Source organism: Populus euphratica, unplaced genomic scaffold (assembly GCF_000495115.2).
Source record: "Populus euphratica unplaced genomic scaffold, PopEup_1.0 scaffold133.1, whole genome shotgun sequence".
Classification (NCBI taxonomy): Eukaryota; Viridiplantae; Streptophyta; class Magnoliopsida; order Malpighiales; family Salicaceae; genus Populus; species Populus euphratica.
Window position 1 is genome coordinate 118677 of NW_011499937.1, and position 21189 is coordinate 139865.

At 33.9% G+C, this 21189-nt stretch overlaps 2 protein-coding genes and 1 pseudogene across 2 annotated transcripts; 2 read left to right on the forward strand and 1 right to left on the reverse strand.

Annotated features, from left to right (window-relative positions):
* Window positions 1-1763: 1763 nt before the first annotated feature.
* On the forward strand, window positions 1764-6961 carry LOC105136568 (magnesium protoporphyrin IX methyltransferase, chloroplastic-like; annotated as a pseudogene).
* Window positions 3921-7384, reverse strand: LOC105136660 (uncharacterized). The gene is made up of 5 exons (XM_011042086.1): window positions 7340-7384; window positions 7051-7135; window positions 6730-6813; window positions 5266-5991; window positions 3921-4388 (listed from the first exon to the last, which is right to left on the reverse strand). Exons 1-5 carry the CDS (start codon window positions 7382-7384, stop codon window positions 4096-4098), a joined length of 1233 nt encoding a protein of 410 aa, XP_011040388.1. The 3' UTR covers window positions 3921-4095.
* Window positions 7385-8480: 1096 nt separating this feature from the next.
* LOC105136569 (Histone superfamily protein) lies at window positions 8481-11622 on the forward strand. The gene is made up of 6 exons (XM_011041968.1): window positions 8481-8769; window positions 9228-9353; window positions 9465-9536; window positions 10426-10506; window positions 10825-10952; window positions 11314-11622. Exons 2-6 carry the CDS (start codon window positions 9245-9247, stop codon window positions 11377-11379), a joined length of 456 nt encoding a protein of 151 aa, XP_011040270.1. The 5' UTR covers window positions 8481-8769; window positions 9228-9244; the 3' UTR covers window positions 11380-11622.
* Window positions 11623-21189: the final 9567 nt, after the last annotated feature.

Below are 21189 nucleotides of genomic sequence, written 5' to 3' on the forward strand. Positions count from 1 at the left end.
TTTATAACTATGATCCAAGGGTTTATTTATCTTTTCATTATAGTGTTTTTTTTTATGGCTGTTATAAGATCAAGCTAGTGGCAATTTCATAATTTAAAAAAAATATTTTAAAAAATTAGGGTGATGAGTGTTGTACACTCACCAGTGTATAAAACAACTCCATACACTTCAAGTGATATATATAGTAACAGAATTATTCATTCACAATGGCATTAGAAATAATGCAGCGTTTAAATGAAGTGGTGCGTGTGGTGGTTCATTTGGTGGTTTAACTCTCATAACCTTTTTTTTTTTTTTTTTTCTCTCCTTACCCGGCAAAAAATCCATGCTGTCCTTTTATTTTGTTTAAATATTCAATTCAATCCTCTTGTTTTTTAATATGTGATTTTTTTTTTAATTTTTACTGTGAACTTTAAATTTATTTTTTATTCCGCGAATATGTGATATTTTTTAAAAATTTTAATGTGAACTTTAAATTTATTTTTTATTCCGCCCTTAATTGAAATGTGATTCTCCCTCTTTATTTTTGTCTTGGTTTTATATTTAATATTCTTTCTTCTAATTTCAGGTTTTTTTTGTAAAATATTTTTTTTCGACTTTACCTCGATGAATATTATCACTCTTTTTTTTTTGTTTGTTTAACATTTGATATTCATTCTTTTATACCATCATTATTTTTTGTTTTGGAGTTTTTTTATTAAATTGTTTTATTTTAAGTTTTGTCATCTAATATTAAAATGTTATTTTCCTCTTTATTTTATCATAGTTTTGGATTTGATAATTTTTCTTTTGATTTTTTTATAGAACATTTGACTTTTTTAAAAAATAACCCCTAGATCAATCAATGTTACCCCCTTGAATTTTTGTTTCACATTTTGTTATTTTTTTATTTTTTAAAATTTTTAATTTTTTTTTAATTTCATCATATAATATTATGTTAGTTAAAAACTGAAAGTTATAATTTTTTCTGATATATCAATTTTAAAATTAGTCGAATAAGTAACATGGAAGTCATTTCACTAACAAATTATTAAATTAGATGGCTAAATTATTGATGTTATACTCAGAAAACACTAATAATTAGAATAGAGTTTTTGTGTTTTGTGATTTTTTTCTTATTTATGATTTTTTTATCTCAATACCTAGGTCATTGGTTTAAATTAACCTATATTGATTTAATTTATTTTTTTATATTATTTTTTTCAATTGATTTTTTATTCCATCTTTCAATATAAAGTTTGGTTGAAAAATGAATTTTATGTTTTTTTGCCTTATTTTTTATAAATTTATTTAGATATATCGATTGAGTTGCAAGCTGACTATATTCATCTTATCTGGAATATTTAAAAAAAATATAATTTAATATATTACTGTATTAATATTTAAAAATAATATCATTTGATATATATTATATTTAGAGCTCATAATTATTATTTTTTCTTGTAAAAAAACATGTTTAAATATTTTTTAAATTAAAAAAATAATTTAGCTCGCATCGCTGCACGAGGAATGATTTCTTTTAATACGTAATATCACCCTTTTCTCATGTCCATCGTCTATAAAGGGGTGGAAAGAAAATCACATCAAAGTCAGCATCTCAATCTATCTTTTTTTTAATAAAAAAACCAAATTAACGTTGGTATTACTAATTAACTAAACCCATTTTTTAATAACTAATTAAAACACGCTCAACAAATACACACACCCAAACTCAAAAGTGGGCCAAAAAAATCAAGCCTGTATAACTTTTATTATCCGCAAGATATTAAAAATCATCACAACCCAAACCCAAACTCAATCTCCACGAACGTACCAACCCTCTCCTTGCCGGCCGGGAAAATTTGAAAAAGCCCAAAATCCAAAAATAAAAATATCAGAATGGCATTTACATCCTCAATATTCTCTCACATTCCCTTGAACAACCAAAGAATGTGCTCTCCGAGTTTCCATAAACCAAAACTACTCAGAACCACCGTCACCGCAGCCTCACTTCCGCCTCTTTCCGCCTCAATCGCCGCCGACATCGACGGAGCCACCTTGGCCGTCATCGGGGGCGGGTCAGTGGCTGCATTGGCTGCCGCCGTATCACTCAAAGCCCCCGAACGGCGGCGGCGCCCTCAGTCGGAGGAGGTGGGCGGCTGAGACAAGGAGGTGGTGAGGGAGTACTTCAACAATTTTGGGATTCAACGGTGGAGGAAGATACATGGAGAGACTGACGATGTTAATAGAGTGCAGATGGATATTAGGCATGATCATTCAAAGACTGTTGAGAATGTGCTGAAGATGTCGAATATTTTATTTTTATCATTTAACACCTGACTGAAGATGTCAAAGACGAAGGGTCGTTGGAGGGTGTTAGTGTGTGTGATGCTGGGTGTGGTACTGAGAGTTTGGTTATACCCCTGGCGAAAGAAGGGGCGGTTGTTTAAGCTAGTGATATTTCTGCTGCTAAGGTGGCTGAGGCCGAGAAACAGGTGAGCTAGTGGCGGCGGCGGCTCTTTGTTCAGCTGTGTTTTCTTTTTGGTTCGTTGTTTTAGTGTACAAGTGTTAACGGGTTTTTTGAAAAACTGCTTAAATTTGAAATGTGGGTTTTATGTGTGCTTTTTGTTCAAGGAAATGATGTTTGGTTTTTGTGGATAAAGAAAGTGAATTGCTAGTGATTTTTTGGTGGATGAAATTTGGTTTCGCTTACCATGGATGGGTTTGATTTCATGGGCTTTATAGGTTGTTTTAGAAATGAAACGGAGATTTCACAGAATTGATTCTGGTGCATTCAATTTGAAGAATGATGAGGACGGTTGAGGGTCTGGCGACTGTGCAATCATGGCTGCCACACTTGAACATGCGCGGTTGTGAATGGACAGTGGGCACAACATGGCGGTCTGAAGTATTTGTGACCATTTCGTTAAGAATCATGAGTCGGATTCTTGAATGGCATAAAATTATCTGGTAACGTGCATTGATTAATTCCTGAAGAAATTATTGAAACCTAACTTGGTTTCCAATTTTGTGCAGGCAAAAGAGCAGCTTCAAGCAGGAAGTGAAAACGTAGTGCCTGTGATGCCAAAATTGGAAGTGAAGGATTTAGAGAGTTTAGAGGGGAAGTATGACACAGTAGTCTGTCTAGATGTTCTGATTATCTGATACATCACCCACAAAGTAAAGCAGATGGGATGATTGCTCATCTCGCATCATTGGCTGAGAATCGACTACTTTTGAGCTTTGCGCCAAAGACATTTTATTATGATCTATTAAAGAGAGTAGGGGAGTTGTTTCTTGGGCCTTCAAAGGCAACAAGAGCTTATCTACATGCAGAGGCAGATGTAGAGTGGGCATTGAAGAAGGTTGGGTGGAAAATAAGGAAGAGAGGCCTGATCACTACCCAGCTCTACTTTGCAAGGCTCGTCGAAGCTGTTCCTGTGCAAATGGAATAGAGGTTAGGTTTGAAACTTGGCATTATTGCGCTTGCTTTGTTGCAAGAAATGGTTAGGGTGTTTGTTATTAATTTGTAGAGCCTTGAATTTTCTCTCTATGTTGTCATTATACTCCTTTACTGTTATGTATTTCAAGTGTGTACTAGATGACCGTGTATCTAACATTTGATACAGCTAGCAAAATTTTTCTGTTCATCTAAAATATCCTTTAATTGTTCATGTGATCATATGATGACACCAATTTGCTACTTTAGGAAAAGCTGTTCATCCTTTTCCTTCAGCTTTTTGTTTGCTTCTGTGTGCAATATGTCCATTTCACATGTTTCATTTCAGTAAACTAGATGATAAGAGAGTGACTAGCATTGCAGTTTTTAGGCCTTTGAGGTTCTTAAACAGATATGCACTGCAACCTGTTGATCTTTTTTGTCCTTTCTAAATTTAAAAGCACTTATCAAGCAAATTTTCATGCTCGAAGATGAATTGATGTTGAAATTTAAGCAGAGCAGAATTATTCAATAAAAAAAATATGATGTGTGATGCAAGTCACTTCGATTATTTTCATAAAGAAGAAACTGGAGCAAAACCCAGGCTAACACATGTCATAATGCTCAACTACAATGTAGGAAGCTTCACAAACATCTCTTTGTTTTGAACCATTAGCTTATAACTTATCAGCAATTTTTACTATAGCATCTGTGAGCTTATTGAGAGCACTGACTAAGCTGTCATTATGGTCCTTCCTTTGCTCTCTATCCAGCTGACAATTAATATTTTGAGCTTTTAGTTGGGAATTCAGCATGCCCATGTTCCTCCCTAAAACGTTGATCAATCTATCCTCAAGATCAGGGTCCTCACTTTCATCTGATGATAAGCGCCTCTTCTTCCCCTCCCTAGACATCGATCCTTTCCTTGTTTTAGTTCCTAGATTTTGTTTTTTGGCTGTACCTGCATGCACTGCACAAGAAAATCATTTAGTGATCAACAAAAAAGCATTAAGATTGAATTCTATTGTACACTTTTAGTATCAACTATGGTCTTAGAAACAAGAATGATGTATGACTATGATAATAGCCTAATAAATAATTTGCACAGAACATAACATAAATCTGCTTCTGCAATCTAACATTAATACATTACACAAACATAGCAGGCTAGTCTTTGTTAAGATGGTTACATTGTTGAGCATGTCAAGATATAATTCAGTATGCAGCATAAGCAGAGAAAAGTCTTGAAGAGAAAATTGGACAGAGAATGAGATCTTAGTGGATATCTTTTAATATAACAGTTGACTCAAAATGGTTATATTTTAGGTTGGAACTTGATTGTGAGTGATTTATGGATATTCAATTTGCAAATATGGAAACTTTCAGACTTAAGTAAACTACCAGGGGGGAGATTAGAACGAGGCTGTGACACATAATACATGTGAAAATCCTTCTATCTGTTAAGCAGCTCTGTGATTAGGAATACAGATTGGGCAATCACAAGATAAATTTAATTGAAAGCCCTGCTGATGGACTTTTTTTTTTATAGTGAAACCGAGTCCTTTACCTTAAACATTGGTAACCACACTAGGCAAAGGCCTTGGAGTCAATCGAGAGGAATTGTTTTGGGAATTTCAAGTGTGAGTTGTTTCCCATATTAAGGTCCAAGAATTAGAGAATTTAAGAAGCAATCATATTTAGCAGATTTTCCCGTTACCTGAGTTAAGAGTACCCGAAGCCCCTAGCAGAATTCCATGCAAAACATCCATACCAAATTGACATTGATTGAGGTACAAAAAGGAGCAAAACTGTATTCTGTAATTCACCTTGCAACATAATTTCTCTACCTGATGATATGGGCAATGGATTTGCCCGTGTCTTTCTGAGATTCCCAGTTGCTGTAGTTTCCTTCTTGGAGCTCCAGTAAGTTTTATCCTGTCCAGGTTGTTCCCATTCCAGAAATAAACCATCTTCTGCTATATCACATTGACTGCTGTCAAGATTTGCCTTGGTGTGTTCATGTTCCTCCTCCTCTTCCTCTGCTGTTGCTGCCTCATCTCTATCAATGCAATCCATTTGTTTCTTGAAAGTGATTTGTGACAATGGAATTGCATCAGTAGTGATCACCCTCCCGTCCAGGACATAGTAAACTTCCTTGTCAAAGAAACTGGGCAGCTTCCTTTCTCTCCTCAACTCATTCCTCATCATCCAAAATGATTCAGCCTCGTTCATCTGCTGAGACTCCCATGTTTTTATCTTCTTAAAATCACATAACATGTTTCCCCATCTTTTCCGGCATTGAACAGGTCCTCGGTTCACACCATGCTGTCTACAATATGATGAAACTGAATCCCACTTGGATTCAATCTGATCTGATCCCAAGGCTGAAGTGGATCTGCGACTCCATTGAAATCGGTTCTCCACAACCTTCTTGCCCTCAACGAGGACAAAAGTTTCTTGCCTAGTCCATCGAGGATGTCTTGTTTTAGTTTTGTCATCCACATCTAGTGCTTGTTCTTTACTAACTCCATTGGGTCTAGACAATTCCTGTGTTTCTTGTCCATCATTTGACTCTGACACCATGACAAATGGACTGTGTATGACAGTAAGTAAAGCTCAAAATGTCTGAATGGTCTTAAATCAAAGGACCATCCAACTTGCTGCCTGAGGTAGGAGAGGAGAGAAGGATGTACTTCTTGTGTCTGGACAGTATCATGTATGTGGTATGGACTAGTGCCTTGTTTCTAAGGATAAACCCTGAACAGTTTCATAACTTTTTCCATCTATTCAATTTTCTACTATAAAGGGAACCTCACCCACCCCCAAGTATTTCAGTGTTTAATAGGATACTTTCTTTGGTTTGGATACCCTAAATTAGCATCCTTATCTCTCTTAATTGAAAACATAAAGGATAATCCCAGGCATTATGGTCAATGGAGGCCCTAATAGTTAGTGTTGTTTTTTAAGATTTTACCAGAAATGGAGATACTCTTGCCTAATGGGGATGTCACCTTCTTGTTTTGTCACGGAAAGTTCAAAGGGCATCCAGTTTCTGTTTAGCAATACCATAACATTGTGTGTCCTTGTATTTACACCTCTTTTTGAGTGGCTTGTATGTGTGCGGGCACGCACGCTCTTTTGTATGCATGCATGCATGTGCACATGCACACTCTTTTGCTTGTGCGTGTGCGTGTGCGCTCTTTTGTATGCATGTCTGCGTGCGCGCGCAATCTCTCAATGTTTTGTTCATAGTTGAAGGTGAGTTAAAATATGGGAAAACTTTCTTTGCAGTTAGAGGCTAGCCTCAGTACCATATCCTGGCACAGGTTGGCTCCGTTGTGGTCTCCGTCTTAAGGGGGGCAGATATTGGTAAGGCAATTCTGGAGCCCGAGATACTGCAGGGAGTGCAATTTTCAAAACCAGCTTTTATGGAATTTTTCATTTACGGCGAGTTCTTAACTTTGTATACGCAGCATAATCAACTTTGGTGTTTAATACCTGACCGTTTCCTGCAGTTTTTTTTTTATTGTTTTGAATGCAATATTTTTCATGCGTTACTTCATTGCGGATCATTTGCTGTATCCATGGGGGAGTCATTTGTGTCTATAGCACCCTATGGTTAATTATACTACCTTTCATGGAAAAGGGGTTGTTTAGAACTCCGTTGATTACCAGATCAAAGAAATCCACCATTCCATGTTTTTCACTGCATACAGTCTGGACAAAAAAATCATGATTGATTAACGCATTGATTCACCGGGATTCAGGTGCTCTCAAGTCCAAAATCCAACTTCATTAGGGGTGCCAAGCTAAATTTGGTCGTTTCCATTTATAATTTGAGTTATGAAGAAATTCCCTGTAGGCACAGGGTATAAAGCTTGTATATACGGTTGGCTGATCAATTTCTTGCAATGTACTTACCTTGTGCAGGAAGAAATTCATTACAGGACAGCAAAACGCATACATCTTTTTATCTTTTCCTGCACTGCAAATAATTCTGAGACATCCGAAGCTATCTTTTAGGAGAAAATGAACTCTATAATCAAGATGCCACTGCAAATGTCAAAATGAATTTCATAATTTAAACCTTCATCAATTGCACAATTTTTTTTGATAATTTATGTAAAATTAGGATATCAGTAGTGCAGTCTTGAAATGAGCTCAACCTTTAAATGTGTTTGGCTGGATGGTTTAACCTGTTTCTTTTTGGTTGGAAGTTGATTTTTTTATTTAATTTTCAGGTCATTTTAATATATTAGTGTAAAAAATAATTTTAAAAAATAAAAAAATATTATTTTAATATATTTTTAAATAAAAAATAATTTAAAAAATAGCTAATACTATATTTTCAAAAAACTCTCACCTCTTCTAATTGCAAACACTCTCACCCCTTTAATTGCTTGAGAGTGAGAAGGGTGAACATTGGATGATGGAAAATTGATTTTTCTATCTTGGAATGTTTGGAGGATAATTATGGCTCCATATATTTTCTTAATTTCAAAAGATTTTCTCTAACGACTTTATTGTTTTATCTTAATATTGATCAAACTTTGAATAAGCTATATTTCTTCCTTTTCTTTTTCTTTTTCATATGCTGTGAAGAACATGCACTCAATAATTTAAAAATATTATTATTATTTTTTTACTGATTAAATAACCATTTGCTAATACTAAAAAAAAAAATATTATTTTAATATATTTCTCAATAAAATATATTTTAAAAAACAATCACAGCCATACTTTTTAAAAACACTCCTTTCAAGATCAAGAAATTGAAGAGCACTGTTAACTTAGTGGCTGTATTTTTATGTACATGAATTCTATTTATTTTAAGAGAAAAGGTAAGGTGCTAAAATATCCCAAATCTCAAGGAATAATATAAAAAGAAAAATACGAAAAACTTCAAATGGTTAATTGAAAATTAAAAAACTTACCTCAAACTTCAAGTGATTAATTAATCATTTTTTTGCCATTATCAGGTCCTTTAAATCTACTCAATTTCAAATGTCAAATACTTCTTCATTAAAACTCGGGTACTTAAATGAAAACAAATGTAAAGTACAAGTAGTTATTTGACAAAATATGCAAATATCGAGGAGGTAAATTGTAATTAACTTTTACATAACCCGATGAAGCTGATGACAATGCTTGGGAGGGAGCCCAGGTCATCAACTGAATTAACTAAGACCGAGGGGAAACCGTTAAAAGGAGAAAGGCAGCCCCCATCCCTCTCCCTCCCACCCTCCCTGTTTTCAAGGATCTCCCATCTCCCTCTCTTCTCTCTGCAACTAATTAGGGTTTAAAGTCACTCAAATAATCACAATTATCGTGGTTTTTCTATCAACGTCAAGGTTAGTCAGTTTCTACTCTTGACTCTTTAAATGCATCATCTGTTATTGATAATGTAGGTAATGTGTTTGTAAGAAGTCCTCAAAGAAGAAATTTATAGGTTATTTGGAGTGAAATTAACCCATTTCATTATCTTTATTTAAATTTTCTTCAAAAAGTGATGAATTGGATTTTGTGACTTGGTATTTTTTATTGGGTGTTTCCTGAATTCAGAATCTTTTTGGTAACTGTTGTTTCGCGTGGGTCATATCATATATTGTGAGTAATGCAGTCAATCTGTTCGTAAAAGTTCAATGTAGAAGGTCATTATTTATTGTTTGAAACTAACACATTTGATACATTCCTGTAATCTTGCTATTGAAGGTGGGTTTTTCAGAATTTTGCTGCTTGATAGGGTGTCTTGTGTATTTAGAATTCTTTGGTCATTGTTAAAAGTTTTTAGCTGTTGCACATTTTGTAGTAATTCCGAAGTTTAACATGGAAGGGGGGAATGCAAGCGAGGCAGAAAGAGAAGAAGATGATTCCGTGAGCGATATTCTTCAAGACCGATTTAGACTCTCTGCCATATCCATTGCCGAGAATGAAGGTTCACTTTGTTAACATGACACTCTTTGCACTGCTACTTGGTTGCTTATGTATTAAATGGGTTTTATTTCTTAGTCCAATTTTAACAGTTGTGAACATGCCCTTTGAGCAGCAAAGAAAAATGGCGTGGAGATATCTGAACCAATAACTTCTTGCATTGCTGATTTGGCCCTTAATTATACAGGTAACAGACTAAAGCTGCACCCAGTTTCTATTGCTTTAGTTTTGTAGGGCTTGTTTCTATTGCTATCCATTTGAGAACAGTTCATATTGGTGTGTTTCTGATTTATTAGCATTTCACATTACCTGCAAATCTTTAGCCCATGCAGTTAGCAGAATTTAAGCGATGTTTTGAGTATGGTATGGTATGTCTTTACAGCAATGGATTTTTAAATTTAGCTAGATGTACAGTACTTGGTTTTGTCAGAGCCATCAAGTTCCCCAATGTTTGTTCAATTCAAGCATTGCACCAAACTTGACAGAATAGCTCATTATTATGCATATGTGACAAAGCTGATTTTATGGTGATTTACTTACCGCAGTGCATCATCTCCAACACTGTCATTTAGCACACTGTACTGTAACATGTCTGATGATTACGTTCCTCTTTGGGTCATACCTGCACTAGCATGGACCGAGTTAATGCTGATTCTTTTTGGTGTGACTATGAAATGATGGTTGCACACTTATCGGGAACAAGTATATCCTTCTATCTGATTCTTTTGAGCTTAGTTTGACAGAGGCGTGGTCAAGCTGACGAGTAACAGTTCATTCTTGTGATGTTAACAAACTGAGCTGGGAGGTTTAATGCTGCTCATTGCATATTGTCTTCTAATTCCTTGTATAATTCTTCAGTGGCAGGTCAAACTCTACTAACTGATCAGTAATGGAACTTGCCATAAGGAAAAACCACTAATAAACAATCGTTCCTAAGCAGAATTATGCATTTTATGAATACAGTTCCTTATGATGCTTCTTTGGAAAAAATTCTAAGCTGATGGAGAAGTTTTATTTCTTCATTGTTAGATAAATCTTGATTAAATTAATGAAGTGGGTGCTCTTTTGAAAATCAGAACAACTTGCGAAGGAACTTGAGGCATTTGCACAGCATGCCGGTCGTAAATCTGTGAACATGGAAGATGTCATACTTTCTGGTGAGTTTTGTGACTCTTCGGGTTTTGACTGTGTTGTTAGTCTATGAAAAAGAATGACATTGTTGTTGTTTTCTGTTTTTTTCTCTCTCTTTCATTGTTTGAGTACTTTTTAATATCTGATTTACATGTACTTGCTATGAATCTTCTAGCAATTATTATTATGATGCAAGTGGTATTTTTGCTCTTTTCTCACACTTCTGCCAAAAGATCTCAAATAGAGTGAGAAGGAAAGGCGTCCCTTTTTTCCATTTAAAATGTGAGGAGAAATCATTAGTATCCTCATTCTAATGTTCTGCGTTTATTTTGTCTTGGTTTCAGCTCACAGAAATGAACATCTTACTGCGTTATTGAGGTCATTTTGCAATGATCTGAAAGAAAAGGAGCCCCAATCTGAGAGAAAGCGGAGGAAAACATCGAAAAAGGAAGATAAAGCCACTACAAGTGCTGTAAATATTCCTGATATTTAACAATTGCACATCTCGATTTTTGGGAGAATCATGTCTAGTGCATTGTAATTGTATGTACACAGAAAGATGATTTCTATAATTAGGACTGGATGTAATGTTAATTTTTTAAGCTCTTTGCAATATGATAAAATTTCTAATGATCCTCCCCACACTTGCTGCTGTTACCAAATACTCCACTTCAAGTGCTTTTCACTACTCGTTTTATACTTTGCTTGCACAGTCTATATGCTTATTATAACTCTCTACATGGATGGACAGGAAGTGATAACATTTTATTTTACAAGGATGTCTTGTCAGATTTACATATATACCGTCTCACATCCTTTTGCTGACTTCCCAGGTGGAAAACCAAACTAAGCAAAACGAAGTCATCAAAAGGACCGCTGATTCTGGTCTTTATCTATAGTCCGCGGGCAGCAATCATTATTCTCAGCTGATTGTATGTGCCTGCTTCTGTGGTGTTGAGATATGGCCACAGCTGACCTCCAATATTGAATCAATTTCCTCCTTTTTAATGTGAAGCTCGACCGTGTTCCAAAATATTACATGGAAAATTTTTCGAAGTTTCTCATTTTGTTATATGGAGTCGGCCAAACGCTTACAAGAATACTCATATATACAATTCTCTCGCACTTTCTTTGCATCCTCATGCATTTTTTTTTCCTTTTAGATTTACTAATTTAAACATCAAACAGTCTTGTATTCTGGCAAGAGACTTGTATTATTGCAAGAAACACCATTTACTCAAAAGATATTGGATAGAATTGAGCGATGGGCCCTCTCTATTCTTGAGCAAAAGCCCATATTGTTTCTCGCACTCACAGTGGGCTGTGTCCATCCCGAAATATTCTGGTATTCTGGCTTGCCAGACATTACTTGGGTGTCCATGCATTCCCTGTCTTCCATGGGCAAGGAAACCCCAAAATTTCCTCGTGAAGATGCCTAAAATTCTAATCTTTGGTTGCGAGGCTGAGGGGTCATGTCACATACCATCATACAAAGCCAAGAAAACGACCATTACCAGGGAATATTCTAATTTCTTCATTGAATTGGTCCTCTAACCACTGACCACTGACCAACCATCTACTGTCTCATTTCCGTTTTATTTTTTTCTTTAGCTAGCCTTTGAGAAACGTGTAAAAAGGGCAATGATTGCGCAGTTAAATTTGCAAATTTCTTTCGTTTTTTTTAGACTGGCTTTTCACTAACTCCAACGACAAAGGCGGGAATTCGTTTTCAAGCCCACGTTTTCAAAAAATGCACTTAAGTTAGAAGACTTCTACATTACAAAACAAAAACTTTGAAATTAAACCAAAGGTAGATAGATGACGTAATTTGTGAGGGAGGTTCATCGCATACTTTTTGCAGAATCTTTAAGCTAGTCCAGTAGCAATTGCAGAAGAGTCAGAGCAGAGAGAGAGAGAGATTTCCCTTTCAGTGTTCAGCTTCAAATACAGTATTCGATGGGATTTTTTATTTTCTTCGTACAGTTACAAAATTAATGATTAACGGAATATAAGAATCACAATGGAATGAATTTAACGTCACCTCTCACGAACAGTGTTATAAGACCCGGCTAGCCTAACCGGTCATTTTAGCAACTCCCTCGGGCTTCACTGGCATTAAATCAATAATTTTTTTTATAATAAATAATACTATTTTAAAAAATAATAATATTATATATATAGATATAAATAAATAAATAAATAAAATAAACTCCCTCTCATCCAGCATGTAACTCACCCAACCCGCTACTTTAACCTTAATTACGGTAAGGACAATTTCTTGTTCCACTTGTGTACGCACACACACGAATTGTAAAACGGAGTAGATTAATACTTGATACTTGAATTTTAAACTAAGATATAACTCAGCCCTTCATGTTTGAAAATATATATAAATGTTAATCCTGGACTCTTGTAGTAACCTTTGTTTTTTATAAAATAAACACTGAATTTAATCATTAAATTTTAAATTTTAGATATGAGGAGAAAAAAACAGCAAATGATTTGATAAGACAATGATGAACAAGAGTTAAGAGATTAAATTATAAGTTTTCCAAAATAAAAGATTAAGTTAAAACTGCGCTCAAAACCTAGGGTTTAACCATTAATTCACTGGAAACGGAGACAACGGAGACAGTGTGTGTTTTTTTTCTCTTTCAAAATGCACTTTAAAAAAAAATATTTTTTTTATAATTTTAAATTATTTTAATGTGCTGATATTAAAAATAATTTTTAAAAAATAAAAAATATTTATATATTTCTGAAAAAAAATCACTTTAAAAACTAAATTGCTATCATCACTCCAAACATTATCGAAATTATTTTGCTATTGGCTACTTTACACGCGCATGAAAATGAAGGGGGGCCGGGTCACTGGTTTCTCTTCTTACCCGACCAATCATGGTATAAGAATTTCTCTCCTCTTCTTTTTCTTTTCATTACACAGCACAAAAGGAACAGTTGAGAGGTTGTCTTTGTTCACTTCGGGCCCCCGACAGTGAATCTCCATCATCATTTACAGACTACAGCCACATGGACAAGGTGTGCTTGGACACTGTCAAAGTGCGAGCAGTGAGCTATGGTAATGGAACCTATTGTCCGATCCCTATCAGGTTGGCGCACATGTGAGCTTTGGTTAAATGTTGCTTACAACTTTACTCTGAGATCCCAGCAATGCTGGAGCATGAAAAATCCCAAAAAAACCTATTTTTTTATTTTTTTTGTTAAAAATATTTATTTAGTTATCACCCACTGTAATTTTAAGTCTTGCTGAAAAAAAATTAAAAATAAAAATAAAAAATATATAGTTTTTAGTTTTTAGTTTTTTTAAACCTGGAATTTCTTTTAGAAAGCTATCAATGCATGCATGCATGCATGGCATGCTTTGTTTCAATCATATTTTAGTATAAAGAAATCAAATAATTGTAGCATTTAATCTACTCCTATTCTTTAATATTCATACGTCCGTTTCTTTTTTGCATGATAAAATATTATTACAATTGATATTTAAAATGTTTTTTTAATTTTTTAAAATTTACGTTGGCATGAATACATCAACTTAATTTAAAAATATTAAAAAAATAATAATAAATACAACACCAAACAAAAAGGGATTTTCTTTAAAACGGAAGTTAAAAAGCTGCTGCTAATCAGACCCTTCGTGTTCAGGCTTCTGTTCCACCTTTCTGTGCTGGACGTTGAAGTACAAGCTTCAGGCCCACTATACTAAAACAAAATTTCCAATAAAGCCTTGTAATTAATTTATAGCCAAACCCAATTTATGACCCAAAGTACGCTAAATAAAAGCAATACTGGCTGTGGTCCATGCCCTTTTCAGCCTCTCGCTCACCTCCCCTCACATGAATCTCCTTTTCTTTTCTTTTCTTTTCCTTTGCCCCTGAAGTTGGATAAGACAGGCTGACAAATCTCATAAATAGGCATTAACTATTGTGTATAGAATTCCATTGGGATTGGGATATGGTATGAAAACATATATATTTTTTAAATTTATTTAATTGATAATTGAAGGATATTTTATGGGCTCAGTTTCGAATAAATTATTTACATATTAGCAATTTCAAACAATTAAGAAAAGTAAAATAATAGGTCAAGGCACATTTGCCGTGTTTGTTTTGCTGTTGGGCACATGTGTTTAAAAAATAAATAATTATTTTATTTAATTATTTTAATATGTTGACGTCAAGAGTATTTTTAATAAATTAAAAATACTTTTAAATATAATTCCAAACAAAAACAAATTCTACGAAACATTACGTTTCTTCTTGCCTCAATGATTCATTCCACTCCATGATCAATGCCCATTCCTGCGTCACTTTCATGCATGCAAGGCAACAAGATGGAGCAAGCTAGCTAGCTGTAGATCCAGGGGCCAGGAAACCACCATTAACTCGTGAACCTTTTGCCTTTAACCGTTTCTCTCCCCCTCCCCTCTCTTTCGCTTTCATTGCTACCGTCCGACTCATCGGAAGTTTACTAGAAGCTGCTGCGTCACGGCATGACCCTGCCTGCCTCGTGTAGCCACGTAAAGACAATGTGTTCTTCCATAATGGGTGTGTATTTTAGCACACCATGCCATGCCCATTGAATTTCTCAAACCTGATATGCTCTGCTTTTCATCGGATTTATTCATGTGTTTTACTCGTTTTGGTACCCATACGACAGGATTGATATTTCTAGGCTATTTGGCAAATATAAATGATTCTTCATGCGAGCAATGCCACGATCGGACCGTCTATCCTTGCTAGAATTTTAAATACATCTAAATAAAAAACATATGCCCTTCAATTTGATCGGTTCTTGTATAGATTAAATGATGCAAAATGTGTTTATGTTAGATGGATAAAACAATGTCCCCTGAGAAATCCAGATATGTTAAGCTTGCAATTCGATAAAAACAATTTAAAAATATAATAGTATATTAAAATAGTATGAAAACATCTAAAAATGATGTTTTTATTTTTAAAAATTAGACTCAATCAAAAAATTTATTGTAATTACTTTTTATTAAAATAATATTATTTTAATTTATAAAAAATAAAAATTAAATTATAATTTATCATCTAAATCTTAAATTTGACTGACCACCAGACCGAGTTACAGTGGTTATAAAACTTAATCCACGCTACTATTTTGGATAAAGTTTGCAGCTTCAGTACAATCATTAGATTGTACACGTACACAGGGATTTGCCAACCTGTAGATTAAAATCGTAAATCTTGCCATAAAAAAATAGAGGTAATCTGTCTTGCTACACTACAGTCTCTTGAATTAGTAGGCAGATGGGACCAGTCCAGCTCCATCTAATTCAGGCAGGCTCTAAATACATGTAACCACGTGGCAACTCATGACACCTGGCAGATTTCGAAATCCAATTTTCATCCAATAACTCGAATTTATTAAATATATCCTCCCTGTAAGTGGGGCTTTATCAAATTATCAAGAATCCCCTTGAAAATCTGGTGGAAAGGAGCTCGTTTCTTGAAATTTGATCTGGAAAATGATCTCTTATGCTTCATCAAATACATTAAACCTTTTTTATTTTTTTTTAATGTCCCGATCTCTCTACCTACTAGATTGCTTCCACATTTGCGTTTAAGCTCTGGGGATTGAATGGTCAATTAAATAATCATGCTCTGTTGAAATTAAAAATCTTTTAATTATATGATTTATAAAATATCGAAAACGTGGACCTTAATTATTTCCAAGTTGCGTCAAATTGAGAGCCTGGAATTGCCACGCCAGCAAAAATCTTGAAATCAATTTTCTTTTCCGGCAAGAAATGTCCTTGTAGGAGTTAAAAACTTTCCCATTTCATGCAAAAACAAGTTCAGAAAATAAAAATAAGACAATCCCACTGCGAAAGTAATCTCTGGTAGCGTTTCCAGACAATATTTGACCAAAAAATGATTTTTTTATTTGATATAAAAAATAAATTAAAAAAGCTACAGCGAAGAAGAAAAAGTAAAAGGGCTACGATCCTTTTCCTTAGTAAAAACAAAAGAAGGTACTTCAAGCTCTGTCGCAGCTTTTGATAACTCGACCAATGAAAAGATAACACATGGGATCCTCGAGAATAGAACTACGAATAAATGCTTTTCTAATCCTTTACGCAGAAACCATCTTTCAAAATTCTTGCCTCCAGAGCTCCATTGCCTCATTGAGGCAATGACAACGACTCGGTCTCTTTCCTCCTCTCTTGCTTGGCTTCGATGGCTTGGCTTTGTCCATGTTCTTTCCTTTTCGAGCAAACAACATCTTGACATGATCCATGTTATTGTTTTGCTTACAGTTTGGTGGTGATTAGATAGATGGTTTGACACGTTAAGCAATAGTCATTAGTGGATAATTATGCGAGAAGCCAAGTCTAATATCATGCCAAGCACTCTCCCCCCCCCCCCCTGAAGAACACAGTGAATGAAAAATGTGATGTAATATTACCTATTGTTTTCGTGTCTCGAATCGTGTTCGGAAACGTTTTAAAAGCATGTTTATTATAAAAAAATGTTAAATTAATATTTTTTAAGTATTTTTTAACGTGCTAATATCAAAGTTATCATATTATATTTGATCCCCACCCCACCAGTAATGATGGGACATGTCGGCAGTGAGATTAAAATGTTATTATATTGATTTAAACAGCAATTACTCGAGTTGATTAAAGGTATGCAAGCTGCAAGAAAGTTACTGGTTTAGCTAAATTCAAGACAGGGACAACTAATGAATGGTTTGGGGGCAGAGCATCGATTGCATGGATGGAATTAAAGAAAATCTTGAAAGACAGCTCTCCGCGCGGTAAGAGTATGATCGAGCCATTTTACTGGGGAAAATAAAATATTGCGGTGGTTAGTCGACATGAAATGATTAGGGCATCAATTAGGGGAGGATTTTCCTAATAATAAATAAAAGGGATTGGCCAATTGGGCATCTAAGATTGGTGCATGTCAGAAAAAGGTGCCGGTGAGTTTGGTTTTGGTTGTCTCCTCTCCACACAAAAGCCAAGCGGCAGCATTCCCATTGTATTTTTTTATTGATGTTAAATAAAAAAATCAAATAAATTAATACATGTTGGAATGGATAAGAGATGGTTAGTGCTTATCAGTTACTCTTTAAATTGTTTTATGTTTATAGTTATATTCAAATATAGTATTATTTTTAAAAAAATATATTTTTAACATAGAAACAATCTAAAATCAATGAAAAAATTAATTCAGAGTAATTTTTTAAAAAGAAAAACATGATTATGCTGCAAGATCAAAAAGTTCACTGTCTTTTTTTTTTTTAGATTAATGTGAGTGTTTGGGCCAGCTTACGCGCATCACGACTAATCCACAGGGCCCTGAAGTTAACGACCATGTAAGCCTCCAGTGGCTATCATATGAGCAACCAAGGACTCGAACCTGAGACTACAGAGGGAGCAAACCCCTTGATCTCGAGTCCTTACCACTTGGCCACCACCTAGATGATTATTCACTGTCTTTCTTTTTTTTTATTATTAACATGGGTGTCCGGGCCAACTTGCGCGCACCACGATTAATCCCACGGGCCCTGAAGTTAACGACCATGTAAGCCTCCAGTGGCCATCATATGAGCAACCAAGGATTCGAATAACGACCATGTAAGCTTCCAGTGGCCATCATATGAGCAACCAAGGATTCGAACCTGAGACCACAGAGGGAGCAAACCCCTTGATCCCAAGCTCTTACCACTTGGCCACCACCTAGATGGTTTATTCACTATCTTTCTTTTTTTTTATTATTAACATGGGTGTCCGGGCCAGCTTGTGCGCACCACGACTAATCCCACGGGCCCTGAAGTTAACGACCATGTAAGCCTCCAGCGGCCATCATATGAGCAACCAAGGATTCGAACCTGAGACCACAGAGGGAGCAAACCCCTTGATCCCAAGCTCTTACCACTTGGGCACCACCTAGATGGTTTATTCACTGTCTTTATTGGTTGCATGAGATGTACGAAGTTAGGTATATGCCGAACAAATTTTCTAATATGATTTTCAGTTGTGTCATTTTATAAAGCCAACTCCTATATTAGTTTATGTTTTTATTAGGGGTTGAACCAATTTTTTTTTAAAAATATCAGTAGCATATAATTTTTTATTATATTATTAAACTTATTATACAAGTTGATTTTGAAATTTCCTAACTCAACTCTTAACCTAATTTAATTTTAATTATACAGTGAAAATAAATGAACATAAAATTGAACACCAATCTAAAAATAAGTATATATTTAAGATAATTGTCTACAGAAAGCGAATAAAAATCAACAATGCATGTTTGGACTACAACCTTGAAATTCAAGAACATTTCTTTAATTTTTTATAAACTATGTCAACACATCAACAAACATATTTGTTTTGAAATCCAAAATATTTCACAGGCAAACACTCATTTTAGACTTAGTTTGTGTTGGGAAATAATATAAATTATATCTTAAAATTTCACTCAACAACTTAAATTTTTGAGTTGAAATAATTTTTTAACATGGTATCAGCATCTTGATGATCATGTAATTATGAGTCCAAATCTCACTGTCTTCATTTATTTGATAAAAAAATAAGTATAAGAGAGCGCAGGCTTGTGTAAATTTCAAACCCAAATAGTTTTAACCTGATGGGGTACTAGAGAATAATATAAATTATATCTTAAAACTCACTTAATAACTTAAGTTTTCAGGTTAAGATGGTTATTTGATAGCCTGTAACTGTATTTCACACTATATTTTATCAAATTTTATATTTGTTATTGTTAATTTTTTTAATATATCGATGTAAAAAATATTTTTTTAAAAAATAAAAATTTATTTTAATATATTTTTAAATAAAAAAATATTTTAAAAAATAACAATTAACATAATTATGCCCTCTACCTTGTCAGCCACGAGAATCATCGTTGGGGTGCTTTACTGTTCACAAGTATTCTGGTATCATTTGATTCATTTTCTCGCCTTCAATTTCATAACCACCTAATACCAAACTCCCCAAATTTCTTAATTGCATGGTTGTCTTCGCACGTGTCCAACCCTTACACCCGAGGAAGATTATGACTCACTGTTCACTACCTTGCTGTGCCGTCAAGCGTGTGTATTATTTCTAGGCTGTGTGAGGCTGCGGTGTAATTCATGTTTTATGATTTTTTAATATTTTTTTATTGTTTTTATATGTTAATATTAAAAATATTTTTTTAAATAAAAAATAATATTTTAATATATTTTTAAATAACCACCATCACATTTTTAAATATTGACCTTATACATGAAAAAAAAGAGTAAAGGAAATGGTAGCAAGCTGATTTTCAATTTTTTGTCCACCTGGGCAGGTTTGACTGGAATCATTTACATATTCGCATCTCATTAGATATGGACTGAATTCCTTGTGCAGATGAAAATAATAAAATAATAATAATAATCTTGCGCAACAGCGAAGTTAAGAATGTTTATTAAAGGAGACAAATCATATCAATAAATATAAATTATAGTTTTTAATCAGTACATAAAGGGACGGTTCATTTACACATGCGAGTAACATGAATTATTTATGTTCAACTCATATTTATAATTTAAAATATCTTTTCTTTAATATAAATTACTCCTGGCATAGACAGTTTAAATAGAAAATAAGTTTTAGAAAAAACTGTCTCTCCTCACTTTAACTGGGAGTGTTTATCTTTAAAATATTTTTATTTAAAAATATATTAAATTAATATTTTTATATATTTAAAAATAATTTTAATATGTGAATGCCGATGAAATAAATAAAAAAGATAAAGATGAAATCCGACGGAGAGTTTCTCCAAGGTCAAATTTAGAGCTTGAGGAAAATAAAATATAGCCAATTCTTTTATTTAAAAAAAATATGGATAATACGAGTTGAAAAATCAATAAATTACTGCCAACCAAATAATCCCTTTTTTTAGTTAGAAAACAACTGGCTTCAATTTATAAATTTATTTATTTATTTGAACCAAAATAACTGCCAGCCAGATACACTCACAACTTTTATTTTAATTAAAAAATCAAAAAACAGATTAAAATCAATTAAAAAAAAAGAACAACCTGCAAAACACACCATTAATCTCAAGGTAAATCATGTACAGTTGGAATACATGATAGCGGCAAGCCAGCTCATTAAATGTTTCCGTGACTTCAAAGCATCAACAAACAGCAACCATTGAAGCTTAATCGAGCCACCAAGCCACAGCCACCCAACCCTTTGTCTTGGCTAGTAATAGCTGTAGCCAAACAAACCGGCTTGAGCAGCTGTCCAGGTGATTATGCTTTCTCTTTAATTACACCAGAAAAAAAAAAAAAATTCTTACTATTGGTATGGATAACTCCCCTTCCACCAAATTATAGAAACAAAGAATCTGTTTAGAAATGAGATTGAAGTCATTTTTTTTTAAAAAAATTATGTTTTTATATTCTTTTAATGTACTAATTTTAAAAAATAATTTTTTTAAAATAAAAATATTTTTTTAATATATTTTTAATCAACACTGTTAAAAAATAAATCAATACTATTATGGTGAGAACTTAAAAAAAAAGCGCAGCAGAAGTCGACTGAAATTATTAAATACATAAGGAATTATATACACTCCCTTCACAAAAATATTATGAAATATATCATAAAAAAGTTCAAAATTATAATCCTAAATATAAATACAATTCCCATACAC